The 25,193-nt window shown below is 47.2% G+C and overlaps 1 protein-coding gene across 1 annotated transcript in view; it reads left to right on the plus strand.

Annotated features, from left to right (window-relative positions):
* GPR107 (G protein-coupled receptor 107) overlaps nucleotides 1-25,193 on the plus strand; it is a 69,751-nt gene that overhangs the window by 3,110 nt on the left and 41,448 nt on the right. The window contains exons 2-7 of the mRNA XM_049630215.1: nucleotides 18,966-19,088; nucleotides 19,417-19,467; nucleotides 19,722-19,801; nucleotides 20,556-20,695; nucleotides 23,198-23,235; nucleotides 24,680-24,736. Of these exons, the coding sequence (XP_049486172.1) occupies nucleotides 18,966-19,088; nucleotides 19,417-19,467; nucleotides 19,722-19,801; nucleotides 20,556-20,695; nucleotides 23,198-23,235; nucleotides 24,680-24,736 (489 nt within the window). The remainder of the gene's footprint in view (nucleotides 1-18,965; nucleotides 19,089-19,416; nucleotides 19,468-19,721; nucleotides 19,802-20,555; nucleotides 20,696-23,197; nucleotides 23,236-24,679; nucleotides 24,737-25,193) is intronic.

Consider the following 25,193-nt stretch of genomic DNA (forward strand, 5'->3'; position numbering starts at 1 on the left):
CCCCCCCTCTCTCCCCTCCTCCCCTCCCCTCCTCTCCCCTCCTGTCCCGTCCTTCATTCCTTCATTCTTCCTTCCATAGGCTCTAGGCAAAACCTGGGGCTTGAACTCATGACCCCCAAGATCAAGAGTCTCACGCTCTACCGACTGAAGCAGCCAGTGTTCATCTATCCTTTAAATTGTTAATCGGATGTAGAGGCTTGATCATGTTGAGGTTTGATTCTGTTGGCAAGACCGCTTCATAGTTAGCGCTGTGTGCTTCCACTGGGAGGCGTAGTGTACGATTTTCTTTCTGTCACGTTTGCCCCATCGATGCCCGATGCTTATATCTCTGTGTTCATTTGTGTCTTAGTCTTTTCAAGCTGCTGTAACAGAATACCACACACTGGGTAGCTCATAAACAACATAAATTTATTTCTCACAGGTCTGGAGGCTAAATCCAAGATCGAGGTGCTAGCTTTGGTGAGGGCCGTCTTCCTGGTTCCTAGCGGGTGTCTACTCACTGTGCCCTTAACGGTGGAAGGGGTGAGGGATGTCTGTGGGGTCTCTTCTTACAAGAACACTAATCCCATTCATGAAGGCTCAGCCCTCATGACATAAGTACCTCCCTCCTAATACCATTACCTTTGGGGATTAGGATTTCAACATACGAATTTTGGGGGAGAACAAACATTCGGACCGTAGCAATTTGGCATTTGATCTTTACATTGTCTGGTGTCAAAGTGTAGGACTGTCTTGATTAAGTTATATGTTTTATTGTATAGTAGATCTGGTTGTATTTCTCAAATTTGGCACACAAGGCAAAGTGTATTAAGTGCAAACAAGTATTGTTCCTTAGACGTTTATTTGCTCGGGAAACATTTATGGATCACATGTATTAGGCGTAATCCCTACCCCCAGGCTGACCAGGCATGGAAGTTTCAGACCAGCAAAGAAAATAGATACGGTCCTCCATATTCTGCGTTGTAGTATAGACTTCTCTATTGATGAAAAATTTTCTCAAGTATTTTAATACTTCTTGACTTCATAAACCTAAGATACGGGATAAAATTAGCTTTTCCTGGATAATGGGTGGTTTCCATTCATTTATTCACTAAACGTTTGTTTTCTGACTCCTAACTTTGAACAGATGGAATGTTTATTTAAAAAAAAATTTTTTTTTATTGTTTATTTGACAGAGAGAGAGACAGGGTATGAGTGGGGGAGGGACAGAGAGAGAGGGAGACACAGAATCTAAAGCAGGCTCCAGGCTCCGAGCCGTTAGCACAGAGCCCGTCGCTAGACTCGAACTCGCAGACCACGAGATCATGACCTGAGCCGAAGTCGGCCGCTCAACCGACTGAGCCACCCAGGCGCCCCTGAAGTTTCTTTAGGTTGGGAGTGACCGAATGTACATTTTAGGTAGGTTTCTGTGGGCACGTGATCGGGGGGCAGGACCGGAAGCGATAGGAGCCAGTGATGACTCTGGGTACAAGATTAGGGCTGAGCGTAGGGCGCTGTGGGGAGGAGGGGGGAGAGGGAACAGACCACTAGCCGTTGAGAAGGCGAATGCTGGGCAAATGTGGAGGTGAAGGAGGAGGTGACACCTAGGTTGCTCGCAGAGGTTATGAAGGTGGACACTGGTGCCACCACCTGACAGGCCATAGGAGGAAGATGAGATAATCCTGTTAACACGACTTCGTAGCCGGGCAGGGAACACGGGAGCGGCGTGCGTATTTATCCTCAGACTGTAAACACACGTCCTCTGCCTCCCACTCGCATTTGAGGTAGAAGGATTAAGTTTGGGGATCTGATGATCCAACCGGCGTATTTTGCAGGGTGTGAAGGGCACTTCCTGCGTAATTACCCATTTGCGTAGCTGAATTACTCTTGTCCCTCCTATTAGACCAAGAGAGTGAAGCGCCAGTTTGGCTTGAGCACATGCCGTCCTGTGGTTCGTGGGCCTGGCCAGAAGGCAGCGGGTTCCCATTTTGTTTGGGCTTGGGTAATGCGAACATACGGACTGATCCCGCGTCCCGTCCTCATTTTTCATACGTTCTCCTGCCTACTTTCATGCACCGAAGCGGAACGGTCTATAACACTCGGAAGGTTCTTTTAACACCGGTACCTGGCATTTTTAATTAGCCTCCTAACTTCAGTGTATGCTTTAAATGGCTTCTGTTTGTTTGTCTGTTTTTAATGTTTATTTTCGAGGGGAGCCAGAGAGTGCGTGGGGGAGGGGCAGAGAGACCGAGAGGGAATCAAGAGAATCTGAAATAGGTTCCAGGCGCTGAGCTGTCAGCACAGAGCCCGACGCGGGCTCGAACTCGCTAACTGCACGATCGTGACCTGAGCCGAAGTCACACGCTTAACCGTCGAGCCGCCCAGGCGCCCCTTTAAATGGTTTCTCACACGCGCCTCTCAGGGTTTCATCCCTTTTAAGTACAACGATCTATTGAGTATCTGTTCCTCGGTATGTGTGTATATGAGCACATAAGGTGCCCTTTTGCAGTGACTGTCGTCACTGCACGTGTGCTGGTTTGCTTTCTTCCGAGAATACTAGCACGGAAGAATCAAGTATTTGATCGGTAGAGTTTCTTAATAAGACAGCCCTGGAAAATTCTAGTGACCGCTTTGTCTTTTTTCCACTTTTCCTGCCCCTGCCCCTTCCACGGCTGCTGTTATACATTTTTGCTGCTGCTGCTTCTTTTCCTCCTCCTTCTTCTTCTTCTTCTTCTTCTTCTTCTTCTTCTTCTTCTTCTTGGTCTCCCCCCAGTGCACCCTCACATGTAGTTTACTACTTTTTTAACTTGTAGAAAAAAAGCTGGGGTCAAAAAATACTCTCTGGACTAGCCAGCAGGTTTTCTTTTCCTTCACCTCTTTACTTGAAGGATGACATCTACATGGGCCAGGTAGGTAGGCGCTGAAACACTTCACTGTGAATGATTAGGAAGATGGATAGATGTGCTGCGGTGACAAGTGTCCCTCCAGAATGAACGTCTACCTGGAACCTCAGAATGTGGCCTTGTCTGGAAATGGGGTGTTCGCAGGAGTGAGTGGTTCAGATTAGGTCATGCTGGCTTAGGATGGGCCCTAATTCCAGCACGACCGGTGTCCTTACAGGAAGAGGGGACACACACAGAAGGAAGAAGGCCATGTGAAGACAGAACAGAGATTGCGGTGAGGTATCTGTAAACCAGGAAACTCCAGGGCTTGCCAGCAGCCTCCAGAAGCACAGAAGACACGGGGAGGATTTTTTTTCTTAGAACCTTTCCAGGGAGAACAGCCATGCCCAGGCCTTGATTTTGGACTTGTAGCCTCCAGAACTGTAGGAGTAGAAGTTTCTGTTGTTTTAAGCCGCCCAGTCTGTGGGTATCCTGACAGCAGCTCTCGAAAGTCATCAATATGTAGCAACCTTACTTCAAAACTCTACCTTCGTGGCAATGTGTTATTACTTTGTGTGTGTGTGTGTGTGTGTGTGTGTGTGTGTGTGTGTCTGTGTCTGTGTTTAATTTTTATTTATTTTGAGAGAGAGAGAGAGAATCCAAGCGCAAGCACGGGAGGGGCAGAGAAAGGGGAAGACAACAGAATCCGAAGCAGGCCCCAGGCTCTGAGCTGTCAGGACAGAGCCCGAACCCACGAGCCATGAGATCATGACCCGAGCTGAAGGTGGACACTCAACTGACTGAGCCACCCAGGGGCCCCACGTTATTACTCTGTTTTTGAGTAATAACTTTCAGAGAACATCTTTAGCAGTTTGACGTAGCGGTGATCCCCGGTACGTAAGTCCAGTCCCTCTCTGTACAAATACTCGAGAACCCGGTCGCATTAGCCTTCTATGGTGGATCTTCCTTAAGCCAGTGGCTACAGCCCCACTGCACAGACTGCTTTGTGAGGCCCCCTCACCCCCAAGAGTTTTCTGAAGAGTTTTGGGAAATTAAGAGAGCATCTTCCTCCTCCGTGCCATGCCCCATCTCAGGGCGGGGCCGTCCCGGTAAACCTCAGACCCTTCCCAGGCAGCCTCCGGAACCGTGGTCAGTATGTAAAATGAATGTGGGTAGCCTTGTCTGTCCAGAGTATTGATCAGGGCGGTATAGAAAAGGATGCAGTGTGTTCTTGCAACAGCAGTGTGAGGTCAGACCCGTTACGTGGGCCTTGTGAGCGTTGCAGAGAGCTTGGTCGAGGCAGCCAACAGCCCATCCAAGGCAACGCAGAGCGAGACACGAAGGAGCTGGGACGAACGTGACACTGAGGTAGATGCCGTTGGCACATTCATTGTTGTCTTAAATCTTTTTTTTTTTTTAAATGGTTATTTATTTTGAAAGAGAGAGAGCAAAGTGAGCAGGGGAGGTACAGAAAGAGGGAGAGAGAGAATCCCGAGCAGGCTCCACACTGTCAGCACAGAGCCTGACACAGGGCTCGAACCCACGAACCGTGGGATCGTGACCTGAGCCGAAACCAGGAGTCGGACGCTTAGCCGACCGAGCCCCCCGGGCACCCCGTGTCCCTCTTCAGTGTGCCTCCAGGGCTCTAGTATGTGAGACTGCCGTGTTCACAAGACGGTGGACCCTGCTCCGGTGTCCAATGTTCTAGGCTCACTTGGAAATCAGGTGTTCTACAGAATCTAAGTTTGAAGTGGTGGTGACAGCAACTCGGTATTAAAGTACCCCCCGTAAGCCAAAGACTGGGCTGAATATTGGATGTTTTTGCTCATTGACTCCTCATAACAGCCCTTTGAGGTAAACGTTACCGTTCCTACTTTGTAAATCGGGAAAACAGAACTTGGGTTACAGAAGTGGAGGTGACAGAATCTGAACCCAAGACCGGGGCTCCTCCCGTCTTCCCACTTGCACTGGGTGAGCACCCCTCAGTGACTGTCCCCGAGGAAAGCCATGGTTGCCAAGACCCCAGATTTCTGTGTTTCTGTGTTTCTGTTTTGCATTCTCTTTCAGCTTTTTGTGGTTTTTCTCTCGTGTATGCTTAGCTGTCACAATTTTGCTTCTTTGAGGAAATTGGACCGCATTCCTTTTGTGAGTTGCTGCCTAAATACAGTGAGCCAAACATTCAGATATTAAGCTTCTTACGGGAATGTTTCCTAGCATTAATAGTAGGCAGGCAAGGGACAGGATGGTAGATGGTGTTATTCTTGTTTTTCTCTGGAGTAGAGAAATTGATTGTGGGTGCCTTTTGCTGAAAGGCACTGTGGCTTACCTTTGAGATGTGATGTTTGTTTTAATCTGAGGTCACCGATTTAGATGCTGCTAGAAGCCAGCTAGAAACTGTGAGCAGGCTGGCTCCAGGGGACCCCGGGGGGCACGGCCGGCTGAGGGGCACCTGTTCCTTCTACAGGGGGCTGCTTCTCTGCTTTTGCTGCACTGGAATGTGGCCCAGACATAGTGGGTCTTGTGGGTTTTCTCCCCCCGCCCCCAAGAAAACCTAGAAATTTCGCCTTTTATGTGAAATTAGCCAGCAACTAATTGAAGTTAAAAAACCAAAACCCACCATTTTAGCCAAATAGAACACATTTACGGGCCCACACAGTCTCACTGCCAGTTGGTGAGCTGTTTAAAACGAAGTGGCCAGGTAGGTGACCTTGAGCCAGCTCAGTTAAGTGTTACTGTACTTACCCTCTCAAGTTCAGTTCATGAGAACAACTAAACTGAAGCATCATTATTCTACTTGCTTTATATGTGAAAACAATTTAATGTGAAATTGTTGAGGAAGTTAAAGCAAAAACACTGCTTATATCCTGATATTTAGTCCAAGGAACGGGATCGTCCGTAGAAAACAATTATTGTTACAGGGAGGAAAAAAGGAGAAAGCACACCAACATAGTAGTTTTCATTAGGGATTATGAGTGGCTTTTTTTTTTTTTTTAATGTTTATTTGTTTTTGAGAGAAAGAGAGAGTGCTTGAGTGTGTGAGCAGGGGAGGGGCAGAAAGAGAAAGGGAGACCCAGAATCTGAAGCACACTCCCGTTTCAGATTCTGTGTCTCTCTTTCTCTCTGCCTCTCTCTCTCCAAAATAAACATTAAAAAAAAAATTTTTTTTTTAATAAAAAAAGAAACAGGTGCCCCAAATTCCTGAAGTATCAGGAAATGCAGCTGAATTAGTGTCCGCAAAATGGAATGCCTGACGTCAAGGTTCGGTGAGGATGTAAGGAGGAAGCTCTCCTATACCTTGGAGATCCCTTTGGCAGTTTCTGGCAAATTGAAAATGTGCACATTCTGTGTCCCAGAATGTTCACGCCTGGGCGTACGCATGTACTCCCGATCTCTGCACAGATATGTGTAAGAAGGCACGTACAGGGATGTTCACGACAGCATTGTGATGGCAAAAGGTTGGAAATTCCCTGAATGTACGCGGATGGGGAAATGGATATACCGATGTTCCTCGACTTACGATCGAGCTATGTCCCGATAAACCCACTGTAAGTTGAAAATGCCTTGATACGCCTACCCTCCTGATCATCAGAGCCTAGCCTGGCCCACCTTCAACTCCCGGAACACTTACATTTGCCTACATCTGGGCAGAATCACCTCACACCGAGCCTGTTTTATACCAAAGTGCCGAATGCCTCGTGTAATGTACCGAATACCGTCCTGAAAGCGACAAACAGAACCGTCGTCCGTGTAGGGGTCGGTTACGCTTGTGACCGCGGGGCTGCCTGAGAGCCGCGGCCGCTGCCACCGCCCAGCATCCCGAGAGAGGATCGTGCACACCTCTAGCCTGGGAAGAGAGCCAAATCCAAACCTCAAAGTCCGGTTTCTACCGCGTATGTATTCCTTCTGCACCATCGAAAGGCCAGAAAATTTGAAGCTGGACCGGTCTTCCTGTGATGTACGTGTGGTGAAATATAAGCCGGTAAAGTGGGACCCGGAGCATGATAAATGTATCAACACAGATGGGTCCTCAAAAACAGTGTTGTCTGAAAATGCAAGTTACAGATGTGCTTCTACGTTATGACACCTTGTATCCAAAGTTTTAAAACACTGAATGATACTGTATGATGTTTACGGATATGGATAGATATATCTAGTAAGGGTAATGTTATTATTATTTTTTTTAACGTTTATTTATTTTTGAGAGACAGAGAGAAACAGAACGAGCAGGGGGGTGGGGGGCGGAGAGACAGGGAGACACAGAATCGGAAGCAGGCTCCAGGCTCGGAGCTGTCAGCACAGAGCCCGATGCGGGGCCAGAACTCGAGCTGTGAGACCATGACCTGAGCCGAAGTCGCACGCCTAATGACTGAGCCACCCAGGCGCCCCCGTAGTAAAAGTTCTTTCAAAGGGAGAGCAGGAAGGCACCTAATCAGTTCATGAGCACAGGGAGGGGGGATGAGAGGGGACGAGGGTTCGACAGAGGGACGAAGGCATTTTTCTTTGTCACCAGTGTTTTATTTTCCCTTCTTCACACCCTCCCTTCCTGTGAATCCAAAGCAGCTGCAACATAGGCATCTAATAAGCCTGGAGAGCGGGGGAACTGGGTATTTGTTGTTACTCCTTTTACTTTTCTACAACTAGGAGGATGGGGAGGCCCCGGAGGCCGCAGGCTCGCTTGTCCGGCTGACCGCTGACGCCCAGTGCCCGACACGCGGTGGGGCTTCAGCAGGCGTTTGTCGAATGACGGAATGAGTGCATTTCTGTGTCCCAGTTTTTCTCAAGTGAACACTTGTTGCTAGAAAAGGTATCGTTGCCATGTTCGTTAAAGTAGAAGTTCTCTGGGTCGCCTGGGTGGCTCGGTCGGTTGAGTGTCCAACTTCTGCTCAGGTCATGATGTCGTGGATCATGGGTTCGACTGCTCAGTGCCTGGAGCCTGCCCCTCCCCTGTTTGCGCTTTGTCTCTCTCTCAAAAATAAACAAACATTAAAAAAAAAATTTTTTTTTTTAAAGTAGAAATTCCCTGAACCTGGGTGGTGGGCTTGTGAGCGCTCAGCCCTACACGCCTGATCTTGTTATGGATGCCACCAAACAGCAAGATTATACATTGTGGCTGTGCTTATACCTTTCTGACATGTGTGCGTGTGTGTGTGTGTGTGTGTGTACACACACACACACACACACACACACACAGAAGATTTGAAGCGGGCTCCACGCTGACAGCACCGAGCCCCGATGTAGAGCTCGAACTCACAAACCATGAGACCCAGTTGGTTTATTTATTTTTAGTAACCTCTACACCCAGCGTGAGGCTCCAGCTCTCCACCCCAAGATCAGGAGTTGTACCTCTTCCAACCCAGCCAGCCGGGTGCTCCTCTAACATGGTATTTGGTTGCTGAGTACCAGTTCAGAGCTCTGATATCTGAAGTATGCGTTTTACATTTTCTTAGATCAAAAGGAAAACCCCGAACCGTTATCATGACTTATCCCTGAGTGGTAAGGTTGCAGCTACTTTTCTACACGGTTCACTTATGTTTTCTCTGACCACGTACAGGCTTTATAATTCACAATAACTGATGGTAAAGTAGGTGAGGAGCTTCTGGGGTGGCAGGCCTGTGGGGGTGAGGGGGGAGTGGCGGGGAAGCTTTGCGCCCCTTCCTTCCCGCATTTCTTTCATCTGACTCTTGAGTTCTAGTCTTTTGTAATAACTCTGTTCTGCGGGGCGCCTGGGTGGCACAGTTGGCTAAGCGTCCGACTCTTGATTTCAGCTCAGGTCATGATCTCACGGTTCGTGAGATCGAGCCCTGTGCCGGGTTCTGTGCTGACCATTGAGAGCCTGCTTAGGATTCTGTCTCTCTCTCTCTCTCTCTCTCTCTCTCTCTCTGTCCCTCCTTCCTTGCACGTGCCCGCTTGCTCTATCTCCCTCTAAAAACTAAACTGAAAACAATTTTAAAAACCAGTGAACTAGTGAAGTAACAGTACATTAAATTCCATTAAAATAGATTAGAGGAAAATCTCCAAATTCTGAATGGTTTTCACACATCGGTGAAACGGAGGTACCTTTTTTTCCTTTGGCTTTGGCTCTTTTTTTCCCTAATGTAGGGGAAATTTTTATATTTTTAAAAATATATTATTAATTAAAACAGTTGTTTTTAAATTTTAAGTAGGCTCCACACCCAACACGAGGCTCGTACTCACAACCCCAAGATTGAGAGTCGCACACTCTACCAGCTGAGCCAGCCAGGCACCCCTGTCATTTATAATTTTTAGAAGTTACATTTGATGGGGCGCCTGGGTGGCGCAGTCGGTTAAGCGTCCGACTTCAGCCAGGTCACGATCTCGCGGTCCGTGAGTTCGAGCCCCGCGTCGGGCTCTGGGCCGATGGCTCCGAGCCTGGAGCCCGCTTCCGATTCTGTGTCTCCCTCTCTCTCTCTCTGCCCCTGCCCTGCTCACACTCTGTCTCTGTCTCTCAAAAAGTGAATAAACATTTAAAAATTTTTTTTTTTTTTTTACTTTTTAGAAATGTATTTATTTTGAGATAGCACGAGTAGGGGAGAGGCAGAAAGAGAGGGGGAAGAAAGAATCCCCAACAGGCTCCGTGCTGTCAACACAGAGCCTGATGCGGGGCTCGAACCCTCATGAACCGCGAGATCATGACCCGAACTGAAGTCAAAAGTCGGATGCCCAACTGACTGAGCCACCCAGGCGCCCTGCCCTGCCTCTCGGTGACTTCTAAGCCAAAGTCCAGCCACAGCGGTGTCTTGTTGTCCTCAGTCCACCGAGCTCCGTGCCAAGGTCCAGAACATCCTTCCCGCTGACGTCTGCATGGCCTGTGCCCTCACCACGGTGCCTTCTCAGTGAAGCTCGGACTGATAGACCGTGGCCTTCACAGTGCGTGTGTTCTCGTCTCCTCTCTCCACTAGACTGGAAGCTCAACAAGGCAGGACTTTCTCTTCACCTCGCTCAGTGCCCCATTCTCACAGCCTAGGGCAGTGCCTGTTCAATGAATGGCCTTGGCTCTTTCTTTTTTTTTTTTTATGTTTACTTGTTTATTTGCGGAGGAGGGGGGGGCGGGGGTGCAGGCAGAGAGAGGGAGACAAAGAATCCCAAGCAGGTTTCCACGCTTAGCCCGGAGCCCGATGCAGGGCTTGATCCCACAACCCGAGGATCATGACCTGAGCCAAAATCAAGAGTCAGACTTTTAACCAACTGAACCACCTGGGCACCCCATCTTTTTCTTTATTATATTACAGGCTCGCTTTATTTATTTATTTATTTATTTATTTATTTATTTATTTATTTATTTATCATGTATGTATGTATGTAGGCTCCCTGCCCAGCAGGGGGCTTGAACTCACGACCCTGAGATCAAGTGTTTGCTCTACTGAATAAGCCAGCCAAGCGCCCCTCTCTTGCAGTCTTTTCTCAAATGTTGGGATACGCAGGCCTACATCCTTCTTTTTAACCACTGTGATAATTCTTCATTGTAAAGAGGACTCAGCATTGATAGAAATCATTTGTTTGCTGACAGAAATGTATACTGCATTTTGACTGCTTGATTTTAGCTATTGTAAACAGAGCTGCTTTGAATATTCTTGTAGAAATATCTTTATATTTCAGCTCTAGTATTTCTGTGGGGGTAGATTCCTAGGCATGGGATTACTTTATTTTTTCAACGTTTTTTTTTTTTTTTTGGGGACAGAGAGAGACAGAGCATGAACGGGGGAGGGGCAGAGAGAGAGGGAGACACAGAATCGGAAACAGGCTCCAGGCTCCGAGCCATCGGCCCAGAGCCTGACGCGGGGCTCGAACTCACGGACCGCGAGATCGTGACCTGGCTGAAGTCGGAGGCTTAACCGACTGCGCCACCCAGGCGCCCCGGCATGGGATTACTTTAAATGGAAGGTACCAAAGAGCCCTGTGTGTACAAGGTTCTGTCAGTTCACGCTACCGCCAAGTGGCGTGTAAGTGTTTGGTGTTCATTTGCACACGTACGTCACAAGGCATCATGTTGTAGGTCTTAACTTCTACCAACCTGATAAGAGAAAGGTGCCATTTCGTGTTGACTCCTGGTGACGTTCAGGATCTCAAGCGTGTTTATTGTCTTTTAGTTTCAGACTTTCTCTGTAAGCCAGAAATTTTAGGAAAACTTATTTCAATGCGAGTTTACTTCTCGGCGTGTATGCATTCTTAAATGCGAGGAAAACTTTGGTGGTGGTAAAAATAAAGGTGTGTGCAAACAGAAAACAGGAAGAAGAGGGGAAATGTACGCATCCATAATCATGCCCTGAAACCGCACATTTTAAAGTGTACTTTTTGGGTAAAGTTTTGGTTTAGAACTTTGATAGCGATACGATGAAGTTTTAATTTTACAAGTAGTTTATTGAAAATAGAGACGACCCATTTAGAATAATCTGAAATAACTCAGACTAATCGGCCGGTGCCACATTTTCTCTAATTGGATCCTCTGTAACAAATTAACTACCCGTTTTTTTAGATTGTTTCTTCATCACTGTCATCAGAGTAATGCTTAGGTCCTTATTTGCATTAGTACCTTGGAGATTGTAATTGTGTTTCCACTGATTTCAGATAATAAAAGTCGACTAGGAGAGCAGGAGTTTACAACCAGCCATAGAGATAAGTACCTGAGAACAGTCCTGTGTTTTATGTTCCTGTAAACGTCTCGTGGATGAACAGTCTTGTTTACCTAACTTGATAAGCAGTTTATTGTGGTTAGGAATATGCCATATTATCATGGTTATGTTTTTTAAAGACGTTCTCATCAAACATACACTGAAATATTAATGGATGAAATGATAGCACGTCTAGGATTTGATTCTGTTGAATCCAATCTATTGATTGGAGTGAGATCCTATTTAGATGAGATTGGGGGTGGGGAGAAGTACAGAAGAACAAAGTGGATCGTGAGTCGATGGTTTGAAATTTCCTATAATAAAAAATGCAAAACAAACAAAAGATAGACTGGTTGGTTGGTTGTAATAAGTATGAGGCGGCCAAAACCATAGGTTGGGGTTTAAACAAACCTGAGTTTGAATACTGGCTCTGTCGCCTACTGACGTTATGATATTAAGCAAGTTTTACCACTCTGAGCCTCTATTTCCTCGTCTATAAAACGGACATAATAACACCTGCCTTGTAGTGTTGGCGATAAGAATGAGTGGCGGTAGGGGTGCCCGGGTGGCTCAGTTGGTTGAGTATCTGACTCTTGGTTTCGGCTCAGGTCATAATTTCAGGGTTTGTGGGATCGAGCCCTGTGTCAGGCTCTGTGCTGACAGCGGAGGCCCGCTTGCGATTCTCTGCCCCTCCCTCCATGCTCGCTCACTCTCTCTCTTTCAAAATGAACAGATAAACCTAAAAAAAAAATGAGTGCTGGTAGATAAAGCTCTTAGCATAGTACTGGCTACAAGGTCAAGTGTTTGCAGTCTCTGAAATCCTTGGGGAAACAGACATTACTGCTGTGTCAGTGCTAACAGAATTAATGGGGGCGGGTGCTTCTGGCTGCCTTAGTTGGAGCACGAGACTCTTGATCTCAGGGTTGTGAGTTCGAGCCCCATGTTGGGTGTAGAGCTTACCTTAAAATCTTACCAAAAAAAAAAAAGTGTGGTTGTTGAAAATGTAATTAAATCTTCTTTGTGTCTGATATTGTCATTCTCACCCTACTCTGGCACCCGCCCTGCCTTGTGTCTCCTGTTTGCTTCCTCATCCAGTCAGACTGACCTCACTGCTCCTCCTAGGAGAGTGTCTGGAGGGAGAAATGTCACGATTCTGACTCACTCCTACCTCCTCCCCAGACGCCGGCTGGAGCACTCTGGCATAGGAGTTACGGAACAGATGGGGCATTTGTCCCAGAGTACCCAGGTCTGGAAGGAGTGTTTTTTTTGTATCCCTTTGCACTCAGAACCGACTATAGTCAGTTTTTTCTGGGACTGAGTATTTTTCACGTTTGGGGCCTCAGCCATTAGTGGTATCATGTGAATGTTGGTTTATTTACACTGCATCGAATCAAATGAAGTTGAATGAATAATTAGAATGGATGACCTTCCTGGTTCCTTCCAGTTTCAAAGTGCCCATGTGTCTACGGTTTGTATAGTAAAACAGAGTTTGTACAATGCCTTCCACACACACCTTATTTGACACAGTGACGCGATAACTTAACACGGAGGTTAGGTTAGGTGCAGGTCGTACACATGATACTGGCAAATGGTAATACTGAACACTTTTTTTATTTTTAATTTTTTTTGTGTTTATTTTTTTTTAAATTTTTTTTAACATTTATTTATTTTTGAGACAGAGAGAGACAGAGCATGAACAGGGGAGGGTCAGAGAGAAGGAGACACAGAATCTGAAACAGGCTCCAGGGTCTGAGCTGTCAGCACAGAGCCCGACGCGGCGCTTGAACTCACTGACTGCGAGATCATGACCTGAGCCGAAGTCAGACGCTTAACCGACTGAGCCACCCAGGCGCCCCATTTTGTGTTTATTTTTGAGAGGGAGAGAGGGAGAGAGGAAGAGAGAGAGAGAGCATGAGCAGGGGAGGGGCAGAGAGAGAGGGAGACACCGAATCGGAAGCAGGCTCCAGGCTCCGAGCTGTCAGCACAGAGCCCAATGCGGGGCTCGAACTCAAGAACCGTGAGATCATGACCTGAGCCGAAGTCAGACGCTTAACTGACTGAGCCCTGCCAGGTGCCCCGATCCTTTGCCCATTTTTAAGTCAGGTTATTCGGGTTTTTTGGGTTTTTTTTTTTTTTGTTTTGCTGTTGAGTTGAGTTCCTCATGTATTTTGGGTATTAGCCCAGTATCAGATATATGATTTGCAAATATTTTCTCTCCTTTCAAAATGTTGTCTCTTCACTCTCTTGTTTTCTTTCCTGTGCAGAAGCTTTTCAGTTTGATGCAATCCCCATTTGTCTGTTTTTGCTGTTTTTTTTGGTTGCCTGTGCTTTTGGGTTTTACCCAATAAGTCATTGCCCAGACCAGCATCAAGAAGCTTTTTCATATGTTTTCTTCTACTAGTAGTTTTACAGTTTATAATCTTACGTTTAAGTCTTCAGTCCATTTTGAACTGGTGTGTGTGTGCATGGAGTGGGAAAGGGTCCGGTTTATTCTTGTGCGTGAAGAGATCTAGTTTTCCCAACGCCATTTGCGGTGGGGACTGTCCTCCACTTGGTCAAAGATCCGTTGGACATACGTGTGTGGATTTATTTCTGGGCCCCTTGGGTCCTGTTCCGTCGGCCTCTGTTTTCGTGCCATTGTCACACCGTTTGGATCACGGTGGCTTCGCAGTAGACTTTGAAACCAGGCAGTGTGATGCCTCTAGCTTTGTTCTACTCAACTTTGCTTTAGTTATTTGGGGTCTTCTGTGGTCCCATAGGAGTTTGGGGTTGTTTGGTCTACTTCTATGGAAAATGCCGTTGGCATTTTAGTAGGGTTGACGTTGAATGCGTAAGTTGCTTTGGATAGCATTGACATTTTTACAATCGTAAGTCTTCCGATCCATGAACACAGATTATTTTTCCATTGATTTCTGTCTTCAGTTTCTCTCATCATTGTTTTTATGGTTTTCAGGGTATATATAGATCACTCACTTCCTTTGTTAAACCTATGCCTAAGTATTTTATTGCTTTTGATGCTTGTAAAATCTTTTTTCTCTCTCTCTCTCAGATGCTTTGTTGCTAGTGTATGGAGATGCCACTGATTTTTTTTTTAAGTTTATTTATTTTGAGAGAGACAGAGACAGTATGAGTGGGGGAGGGGCAGAGAGAGAGAGAGAGAGAGAGAGAGAGAGAGAGACGCCGAGCATCCCAAGTAGGCTCCGAGATGCCAGCACAGAGCCCGATGCGGGGCTCAAATGCACGAACCGTGAGATCGTGACCTGAGCCGAAACCAAGAGTCAGACGCTTGACCAACCTCAGTGCTATTGATTTTTGTATTCTGCAGCTTCAAGGAATTCACGTATTAGTTCTAACAGTGGAAGCTTATTGTTTTCTATATAAAATAGCATGCCATCTGTAAATAGTGACAGTTTTACATCTTCCTTTGTAGTTCGATGCCTGTTATTTGTTTTTCATGCCTGATCGCTCTGGCCAGGACTGCCAGTACTGTGTTGAATAAGCATGGTAACAGTGGGGAACCTTATTTTGTTCCCGAGCTTAGAGGACAAATCTTCTGCTTTTCACTGTTAAGGATGATGTTAGCTCTGGGCTTGTCATTTATACGGCCTTTTTTATACTGAGGTGCGTTCCTTCTGCACCTGATTTGTTGAGGGTCTTTATCATGAAATGATGTCGTATTTTTGTTGACTACTTTTTCTGCATTTATTGAGGTGATCATAGGATTTTTTTCTCCCTTCATTTTGTTATTGTGATGTATCACATTTATTGATTTGCATATATTCAGCCATCCTTGCAATCCTAGGGGTGAATCCCGCTTGATCATGGCGGATGATCCTTCCGTGTGCTGTTGAGTTCAGTTTGGCGGTCTCGTGTTACGGAGTTTCTCGTCTGCGTTCATCAGGGATATTGGCCTCTACTGTTCTTGTCTTGTAGTGTCCTTATATGGCTTTGGTTTCAGGATAAAGCTGGCCTTGTAAAATGGCTTTGGACATGCTCCTGCCTCTTTGGTTTGTTTGGAAGAAGTTGAGAGGGGTTGCTATTAATTTTGCCTTAACTCTTTTTCCTGTTTGATTGGTCTCCTTACTCATTATTAGTTTGTTCAGATTTTCTCTTTCTTTAGGAGTCAGCCTTGGGAAGTTGTGTGTTTTTAGGAATTTGTCCATTTCTTCTAGGTTGTCCAGTTTGCATTTAATATCATGTCGTGATTACCTTTGCATATTGGGAGGCAGTAGGGTGAAAATGGCTTTCGCGTCAGATCTGTGTTGCAATCCCAGCTTTACCACTGATAGTCTCTGTTGTCTTGGGCCACGATTTCACCCCTGAACCTGTGTCTGCGTCTCTACCGTGGAGCTGCCGCCCTGAATTACACTGGGCTGGGTGAGGATGGGATGCCCTGGGAAAGCCCTCGGCCCATAACCCGTTTCTCGAAAGGTGTGGAAAATGTGGAGTTACGATGCTGTAACGAATGTTTGAAAGGAAACTTGGAGATTTTAGAGGAGTATTTCTCAAAATGTGGTTTCTGCATTATAAGTAGCCATAGTGTATGTTAAATATGATGATTTGTGTATTTTTACCATAATTTAAACAATAATGGAGGGGCACCTGGCTGGTTCAGTCGGTTAAGCGTCCGGCTCTTGATTTCGGCTCAGGTCACGATCTCGCAGTTCATGGAATCGAGCCCCGTGTTAGGCTCTGCGCTGATAGCGTGGAGCCCGTTTGGGATGCTCTCTCTCCCTCCCTCCCTCTGGCCCTCTTCCACTCGCGCGTGCACACGCACGCTCTCTCTCTAAATAAAAAGCAAAAATAAAATGATTCAAAAACATGTATTTTGTGGCAGTGTTTTATCAAGTGAAATGCTAATATAAAAGTGAGAAAAAACAATAAAGGAATGTAATGTTTAAATAGAAAAACAACTGTTCTAAGCTTGCTATTGAAACATTTTCCCCCAATCACGCAGAAAATATCTTTGGTGGACTGGATGAGTTAAGCATTTTTTTTTTTTTTTAACCAGGCTTCCATTTTGCCACGTAGCATCTAAATGCTGGATAAATCAGAACAAGCATACTTGTAGGACTTAAACCTTCGTGTAGAATACACATGCTAAAAAATAGTCATTATTGGCTCATAACTTGGTGAATTTCCACAACGTAAATAAACACACTTGTGCAACCACAAGAGTGTCACCAAGCGCTTCCGGAAGCTCCTTCCGACCCCCTCCTGTAGCCGCTGAAGTCTCTTCCTGCCAAGGATCCCCCTCACCTGACTCTATTCCCATAGACAATTGCCCTGTGTTTGAATGGATCGTACCTACGGCGGCCTCCTTCAGCTTAGTGTTCTGTTGTGAGGCTCCGCTCGGGGCAGGAATTTGTTTATTCATTCTGTCTCTGGGGATCCTGCCAGAGCCTGAAACCGCAGTGTCCTGAGGCGTCCGTCTCATGGAGTTGAACTGATTTCTCTCCCGTGCATCTAGGACTGTGCTAGTCTTGTGCCTTCGGGAGCATTGAGAAAAGAGGCACTCACATCATTCTCTTAGAATCCTGAAAAAGGATGTGAGCCTTGGCATTTTGGGTTTTGTGGTCGAGCCTTCCAGCGGATGACTTCTAATATCTTCTCTGCTTCTCTTGTCCTCCCTGGGAGTTCCCGTGTGCCGCAGGCTACTCTGTCCCACCCGGGAGTGGGAGTCCAGCGACGTTCTCTAAATGCACGGCTGGCTCCTAGGAAAATTAGGGAAACTCCTAGAGGCCAAAAAAAAAAAAAAAAAAAGACGGTGGGGGTGGGGAAGCTGCAACCTCTGGAGCCAAAGCCTTGGGTGCAAGGAGGCAGAGGGGCTGGGGTGGTCAGGGTGTGGCTGGAGCTGTGTCCCTCTCCTTAGCCCCTAATATTATAGGACCCTCAGAGCTATAGTCCTTGAATTGATGAGTGGGCTAGGAAACATAACCCTCCTAATGGCAGCAAAGTAAGTGTTTTAGCTATCGTGTAGGGGGTTACAGTTTATGATTTTTTGAAAAAAATGTTAATGTTTATTTATCTTTGAGAGAGTGCAAGCAGGGGAGGGGCAGAGAGAGAGGGAGACACAGAATCCAAAGCGGGCTCCAGGCTCCGAGCCGTCCGCACAGAGCCCGACGCGGGGCCCGAACTCACGAATGGCAAGATCGTGACCCGGGCCGAAGTCCGACGTTCAACCGAGCCAGCCACCCAGGCGCCCCCAGTTTATGATTTGAATGCTGTAGACTGATCCACAGCCTCTCCTCCGAGGCCTTTGGGGTTTGCGATTTTAGACTCCCTCTGATGTCCGGGAGACCCAAGTCTAGAGAGAAAATTAGCACTCACGCGAAGAAAGAGCCGGCTGTGAAAGCCCACAGAGAACACCGGAAGCAGAATTAGAGCCCCCAGAGCATCTCAGTGGATTGTAACGTAGTTTATGTGTAAAACTGGAAGAGACAAAGGGTAGAATTAAAAAACATGAGCCAGAAGCAAACAGTAACAAAAAGGACTGTGCAGATTGGAGGAAGAACCAAATGCAGGATTTAGAAAAGTGCTCGGCTTAGTGCCTTGCATCTAGAAGCTTCCTAATTAATAACTGTTAGCTTCTGAAGGTGCTCAGATTTAGGCACGTGATTCTCAACATAAAACTCCTGACTTACCCAATATGCACTGTCTTCATGGAGCCTCCGTTTTAGAAGTGTTCCCTAGAGCTTTTGTTCTTTTGGCCTTAAAATGTATTGACTTGGTTGAGATTGGAATCCCAACTTTGAGATGGCTTCAGGCGGCCGTGGTAGCACCTGCCCACGTGTCGCAGTTTCAGCAGATCTCAGGGCTGTCCTGTGTCCGAGACATCGCCCTCCACCCGGCCAGTGTCCGGATTCCTGCTGCATAAGGCTTTGTTTCCTGAAACCCCATCGTGTGTGACACCATTTTAGATGCAGATGTTAAAAAATTGTATCGTAGGTCAGAAAAATAATGTCAGGTGTCCTTCATCGTCCCGCAGTGGGAGGAGCCGGGTAGGTGCATAAAACTCTCATAGGAAGATTTATATAAGTGAGTGTATTCTCGGAGCACCTTTGGCCACTTTTCCCCTCCCCCCCTCCCCTCCCCCATCACGTTTTGAGTGCCTCCTGATGCCAGGCCTTGTGGCAGCGGGAAGCTTGTGAGGATGACTAAAACATTGTTCCTCCTTCCCGGGCAGTCACATTCCGCTTGACCACCAAGTCTGCCCCTGGGGCCCTTACAAATGCACGGGGATGAATGGAATCTATTGTATGCCTCTTTCTGCAAAACTGTTGATATCTTATGAATTTCTGATGAGTCTGCTTCAGCTTTTGGAGCAGGAAGGTATATGTATTGTACATATTGCCAAATACATGGAAACGTGAGCTAGCTAGCTAGATACTGTAGTTTTTCAAGCAATAAATCGGTTAGATAAATCAAGTTAACTTCTCCCTTTGACTCATTCCACCACGGCAAATCTTTCTAGGACGATGTGAGGCATAAGGTTCATCTGAACACCTTTGGATTCTTCAAGGACGGGTACATGGTGGTTAATGTCAGTAGCCTTTCAGTGAATGAACCTGAAGGAGCCACGGACAAGGACACAACCGTAAGTGCCTTCCAGGAGGTCAAGGGCTTTACCCGTTTCTGTTGTGTAGATGAGAGCTTCAACCCCCCCCCCCCCTTAAATATGAAGTATCCCAATGTAGAGAAAATTAAACTTGGGGGCGGGCATCAGATAGTTTTATTTTTTAACACTTAAGTTGTAATTCTTGAATAATTTTTCGTAACTGGGGTTGCTTCTTACAAAATGAATGCTCAGAAGACCAAGAGAAGGCTAGGCCAAAGAAACGCCTTTTCTGCTCCTTGAGTAAGCAAGGTGTGGATGCCAAAGCTCTGCGTGGACACTTACCTCTGCCCTTTCCACCCCCTCTTAGATTGGATTCAGCCTGGACCGTACAAAGAACGACGGGTTTTCTTCCTACCTGGTGAGCATCCCTTGCATGACCCGGTTCCCCTCATCACTTTGAGCCCAAGACGCTGGGCGGGAGCCTCCTGCTTTTGTCAGTGCTGTGCTCCTGGCGGTGGGGGCTGCTTTGACTCCCTGGCATCTCTGAGCACCCGCAGCTGTGTGGTCTGGGGCGGAGCACGGGTCACTTGCTTGCCTTGGTCCTGAAAACTTTCTGTTCTTATTCTGACGTGAGTGAATGAGATGATGTACCCCCGGGGCTTCCTTTCTCAGGATGAAGATGTGAATTACTGTATTTTAAAAAAAAAGTCCATCTCCGTCACCCTTCTAATCCTAGACATCTCCAGAAGCGAGTAAGTAATTGCAGTGTTCCTTCAGTCCCATCCTAGAGGAGACTCAGGGGGAGTTGCGTAGCTACGCTGACGTTCGCGGAGCGTCTGCCGGATACTGGGCCGAAGGCGGGACGTCGAGAACATGATGAGGGGGACAGAGGCGCCGCCCCCGAGAAGCGTGCAGATTAATGACGGAGACCCAACGGCAATACGCGTGGTCACAGCAACAGAGACAGGAAGTAGGGCGGAGAAACGGGACTTAGGGAAGAGGAGGGAAGGCTTCAGGCGACCGTTGGCTCCTTGGCAGGACGGCGTCTGCTGAGCGGGGAGAAGGGAGGGAATGCACGTTCGGCAGGCCACGCATAGTGCCCACTGCCCCTCACATGCCCTCCCAGAGTTCCCTTTAACATCTTACTTGGTGTTTTACCCCTCGCTCCACTTCCCTTGTGCGCCAATTCGTTGAACACATTGTAGACACTAAGGGGGAAAATACGTCCATCAGAGCCGTGCGGTCGCTAGGAATGTAAGCTTCGGAGTGAGAATGTCAGGTCCTCGCCCGGCTGCTTCCGGCCTCACCACTCTTGGGCGGGTTATTAACCTCCCCGAGCCCCCATTTCAGCAGGTGTACAAAGCAGACGGTAGAATCCACATCAGGGACCTCGTAAGGACTACCTGAGATGATGGGTTTAGACCCCGGGACAGTGTGTAACACGGGGCGCTCAAAGGGCCCTAGCATTCCTTTGAACTTGTTTACTTTTCTCTTATTTGAATTTAGGGTGAGAGTAAGATCTCCATCAGACGCTGGGACCCAGCTACCAAAGATCATCTTCAGCAAGGATGAGAAAGTCCTCGGCCAGAGCCAGGAGCCTGGTGTTGACCCTGTTCCGGCGGGCAACCAGACTCAGCAGAAACAAGGTAAACTATAAGGTGGAGAAGAGCATTTTCTTTACCACCCTGCTTCGTAGATTCTTCTTTGTCCCCAGGTAAAAACCACACACAGTCATAGCATTATTTTATTTTGGAGCTTGTCCAAAAATAAATAACCATCAAAGAAAAAGGTGGAAACTGGGGGAAAGGAGAAACAGAACAGTAATTTCTCTGATCTTGTTGTGTTGGAATTTTAGTATTTCTGTTTTCTTTTTCTTTTTTTTTTTTTTTTAAGTTTATTTTTGAGAGAGTGAGAGAGAGCCCTTACACAAGTGAGGAAGGGGCAGAGAGAGAGAAAAACCCAAGCAGGCTATGCACCAGCCCAGAGCCCACTGCGGGGTTCGAACTCAGGAACCGTGAGATCGTGACCTGAGCTGAAGTTAGAGGCTTAACCGACTGAGCCATTCAGGTGCCCCCGTATTTCTGTTTTCTTCTGAGCTGTTTCCTGGGTGGGTCTAGAACATTTGATTTTTATTTCTTGTAAAAATTCTTTTAATGTTTATTCATTTTTGAGAGAGACAGAGTGCAAGCAGGGGAGGGCCAGAGAGAGAGGGAGACACAGAATCTGAAGCAGACTCCAGGCTCTGAGCTGTCAGCACAGAGCCCAACGCAGGACTCGAACCCACGAACCGTGAGATTGTGACCTGAGCCAAAGTCGGAGGCTTAACCGACTGAGCCACCCAGGCGCCCCTGATGTTTAAAAGTCATAGTCATGTTTGTAATTTCCTAAGCATCCCTGTTCACTCAACTTTAAGATAGTTCATTCTTACCAGCCATCCCATTATATGGATACTGTAACTTGCTCAAGCTTTCCCCTTAAGGAGACGTGTTTCCATTGTCATGCTATTATAAATATTGCCGCACTGGAGGTTCTTTATTTTAGAACTTTGGTCATTTCTAGAACTTTCTTTAGGATGGGTTCCCTGAACTGGAATATTCGGTTCAAAGGATAGGAGTACTGAGAGAATATTGGTACTGTTTTCAGCTCCTTTCCAAATGAGTTGTATGAATTGATACTCCTTTTGGAAAATATATAAGAATAGTGCCCACATCACCTTGTCCTAGGCAGGACTGGGATTTTGGTGTGTGTTTGTTTGTTTTGGACCCAAAGTAAAAGGCAAAGAGGACTCCTGTTTGGGTATTTACTCTTAACTACCGAGGTTGCGCTTTTCCTCCATATGTTGAGTAACCAGTTTATATTTATTGCCTCTTTTATTAATTGTCAGGTTTATCTGATAGTTTAGTTCTTAAAGAGAACTTACTCTTTATTATTGACACTTTTTTTTCTCAGTGTGTCAAAACTCTAATCCCAATTAAAACACATACAGAAACGTTGCCTCTGCGTGATGGTGCAGTTTAGTGTCTGCGTACATTTCCTCCTCGTGCTGGTTTCTCATGCTCACGTACACATTCGCTGCACGGAAAGTATCCTTTTCCTACTGTTATTTTGAAACTCTCTCCCTATAGCGAGGTTGAGATCCTGTCTTCCCCATGAAGATATCTTAAATAAAAATAAGGCCCAGATGCCCTCTCTGTTCCGTGAAAGAAGCCATTAGCAATCTTAACACTCCCTGCTGTCGGGAAAAAGCATCAATTATGCTGCTGTTACTTGCTATGAATTTTTCCGTATGTGTAAATAGATGTCATACACACACACACACACACACACACACACACATACATATTTTGTTGTTTATTTTGAGAGGGAGAGAGTGTGTGTGTGCATTCAGAAACAGGGGAGGGGCAGAGAGAGAGAGAGGGAGAGAGAGAAGATCCCCAAGCAGGCTCCACGCTGTCAGCACAGAGCCCGATGTGGGGCTGGAACTCAGGAACCATGAGATCGTGACCTGAGCCAAAATCAAGAGTCGGATGTTAACCGACTGAGCCACCCAGGCGCCCCGTGTGTACGTATTTTGAAACAATGATCTGTTTTTAAATGTGATTACTTAGAAAATGAGGAAGGTCACTCCGTGTGGCATCTCTGGCAATAACATACACTAGATTATTCAGAGATGTGTTTCCCTGTTGGGACTGAATGTTATCCTTTGTTAGAGAGCATTTATGGGGCGCCTGGGCGGCTCAGTCGGTTAAGCGTCCGACTTCCGCTCAGGTCATGATCTCGTGGTTCGTGAGTTTGAGCCCCGCGTCGGGCTCTGTGCTGACAGCTCGGAGCCTGGAGCCTGCTTTGGATCCTGTGTCTCCCTCTCTCTCTGCCCCTCCCCTACTCGTGCTCTGTCTGTCTCTCAACACTAAATAAACCTTAAAAAAAAAATTAAAAAGAGACCATTTATAAGCTCCAATTTGCTGCTTCTGCAGTTGAAGAATCGTTTTAGAATCTGAGGAGTTGGCATTCTACACGATAGCATACGGCCTCACCTTGTTTGTTCGATTTATTTGATACTAGACAAGCTAGAGCCTCGTAACGTGATACTGTAATATATCTAAGAGCTGAATCATGCAGTAACATCTTTTAAATGTTTCTGCTTCTAGACGGTGGAAAGTCTAAAAGAAGTACGGTAGATTCCAAGGTAAGAACTGACCACCCACTGCTCAGCTTTTCTGTGTGTATTTGTAGCTGTGTGTACATGTGTGTGGCTGTATATGTAAGTGACCGTATGCGGGGATACGAATGTGGGTATGAACGTATAGACGTACACGTAAGCAGGTACACACAGGTGCGCGTGCCTACCCCACGGGGCGTTGCTCTCTGTCGGGAGAGCTGTTACTACACTGGAAGAATAAGCATGACGGGTGCCGGGCGCCGGCCTGTGGGAAATAGAAGGTGTGCCTTGAGCAGAGAGGGGGATCTTAGTTAATGTAGGTCCAGACAATAGAGGCTGTTTATTGATGCACCCAAAATAGGAAGTCCTCAGGAGTTCTTGGTCAGGAGAGACTGATACGGACGGTGTTTGGGGCGGACGTTGCCCTGCAAGTAATGTGCAGAGGAGCCTGGGAGTGGGGGGGAGTGGAATCAGGAGGACCCGGAAGAGCGCCCGCCGTGATAACACACGGTGCCCTGACAGCGTCGCGAGGGTCTGCAGCCAGAGCAGAGCCTTGGAATGGGAAGCAAGGGCTGGGGGCGAGGCAGGGGAGGGAGGTGTTCATCTTCTACTGTTTGTAGTAGACGAAGAGATAGTAGAAATCGCGGAAGGAAAAACCGGCAGCGTTTGGGTTTGGGGTATCTTGAATTTTCCGCGAGGGGGCATCCGGACGGCAGCGCTTCGTCGGAACCGATGCGTCGAAGGGTGACCGTCATACGGTTAAGCGCACACTTTGAAAAGTTTCGCCCTAAGCGTCCACCTGTGAACCCGCCACCACGATCGAGACCGTGCACCCATTCACGGTCCTGCAGGTTCCTCCTCCCATGCCCGGCAACCGCCGGTCCGCCTCTGCAGATCAGTAACGCAGAGCTTTGTAGAAGTGCCTTATGCAGCCCGCGCCCCGGTTGTCGTCTTTGACTCCGCGTGACCGTTTTGAGTTCGGCCATGTTGTCGGCTGTATCCGGAGTCCCTTCCTTTCCGGTGCTGAGAACTTGTCGGTTGCGCCGATGGCAGTAGGCCGGTGGTTTGAAATCGGGAATGGCGTCCAGGTGGTGTGTCGGGGTGTGACCTGGGCAGGCATCCGTAGTCTTGCTGAAGCCGTAAGAGCAGAGATGTGCTCGGGGGCGAGATCTCGGGGGCGAGATCGGGAGGGCGGGGCAGGGAATAGGGGGTTATCGGGGAGGCAGAAGAGACCGCAGAGAATAGGAAGTAGGTGAGGAGGAATTCCCATTCTCTGGGAAAGGGGATCTCAGACATCTTGAAAGGATGGTGAATTTTATTTTCAGAGAGCTTTTGAAGGTCAGCCAACTCCGGATTTTTTTTAAAAGGATGTGTTTTTGGTTTCGTTTTTCCATTTCCATTTTTATGAGCATACGTTTTTTGCCAGTGTCCTCCTAAAACAGGCGATTGTGTTTTGTTTTTTGTTTTTTAGGCCATGGGAGAAAAATCCTTTTCTGTTCACAATAGCGATGGGGCAGTTTCTTTCCAGGTATGTATTCTCTTGGAGTCATCTCCGTAGGATTTATCCCTACAGCGTAAATGGGTGAATTTGTGAAGGAAGTTTGAGTTTAGGAATGATAGTTTAGGCATGCTACACATCGGTCACTCGAACGCGGTAGCTCTTTCCCTGGCAATACGGTTACCCACCGCTTGCCAGATCATGTCTCTGAGAATGAGCCACTTTGTGAATGTCCAGCGTGAGTGACAGGGTCCAGATTCCAGCCCACATCTGCCCGGCTGTCCCCACACCTCTGCCTCTTTAATCCCGTGCTGCCCCCTATTCAGAGTGTTCTAGAAGCACAGAATTCTGTACCTAGGAAGACCTGTGGTGATCATGGACGATGCTGGTAGGACTTGAGAGATGAATTCACCGGGGCCCCTAGGCCTTGAGTGACCGGCCCAGCCGGTCCCGCTGTTCGGTGCACGAGAGCACGTGTGGCAGCCTT

Source organism: Panthera uncia, chromosome D4 (genome assembly GCF_023721935.1).
Source record: "Panthera uncia isolate 11264 chromosome D4, Puncia_PCG_1.0, whole genome shotgun sequence".
In the NCBI taxonomy this organism is placed as follows: Eukaryota; Metazoa; Chordata; class Mammalia; order Carnivora; family Felidae; genus Panthera; species Panthera uncia.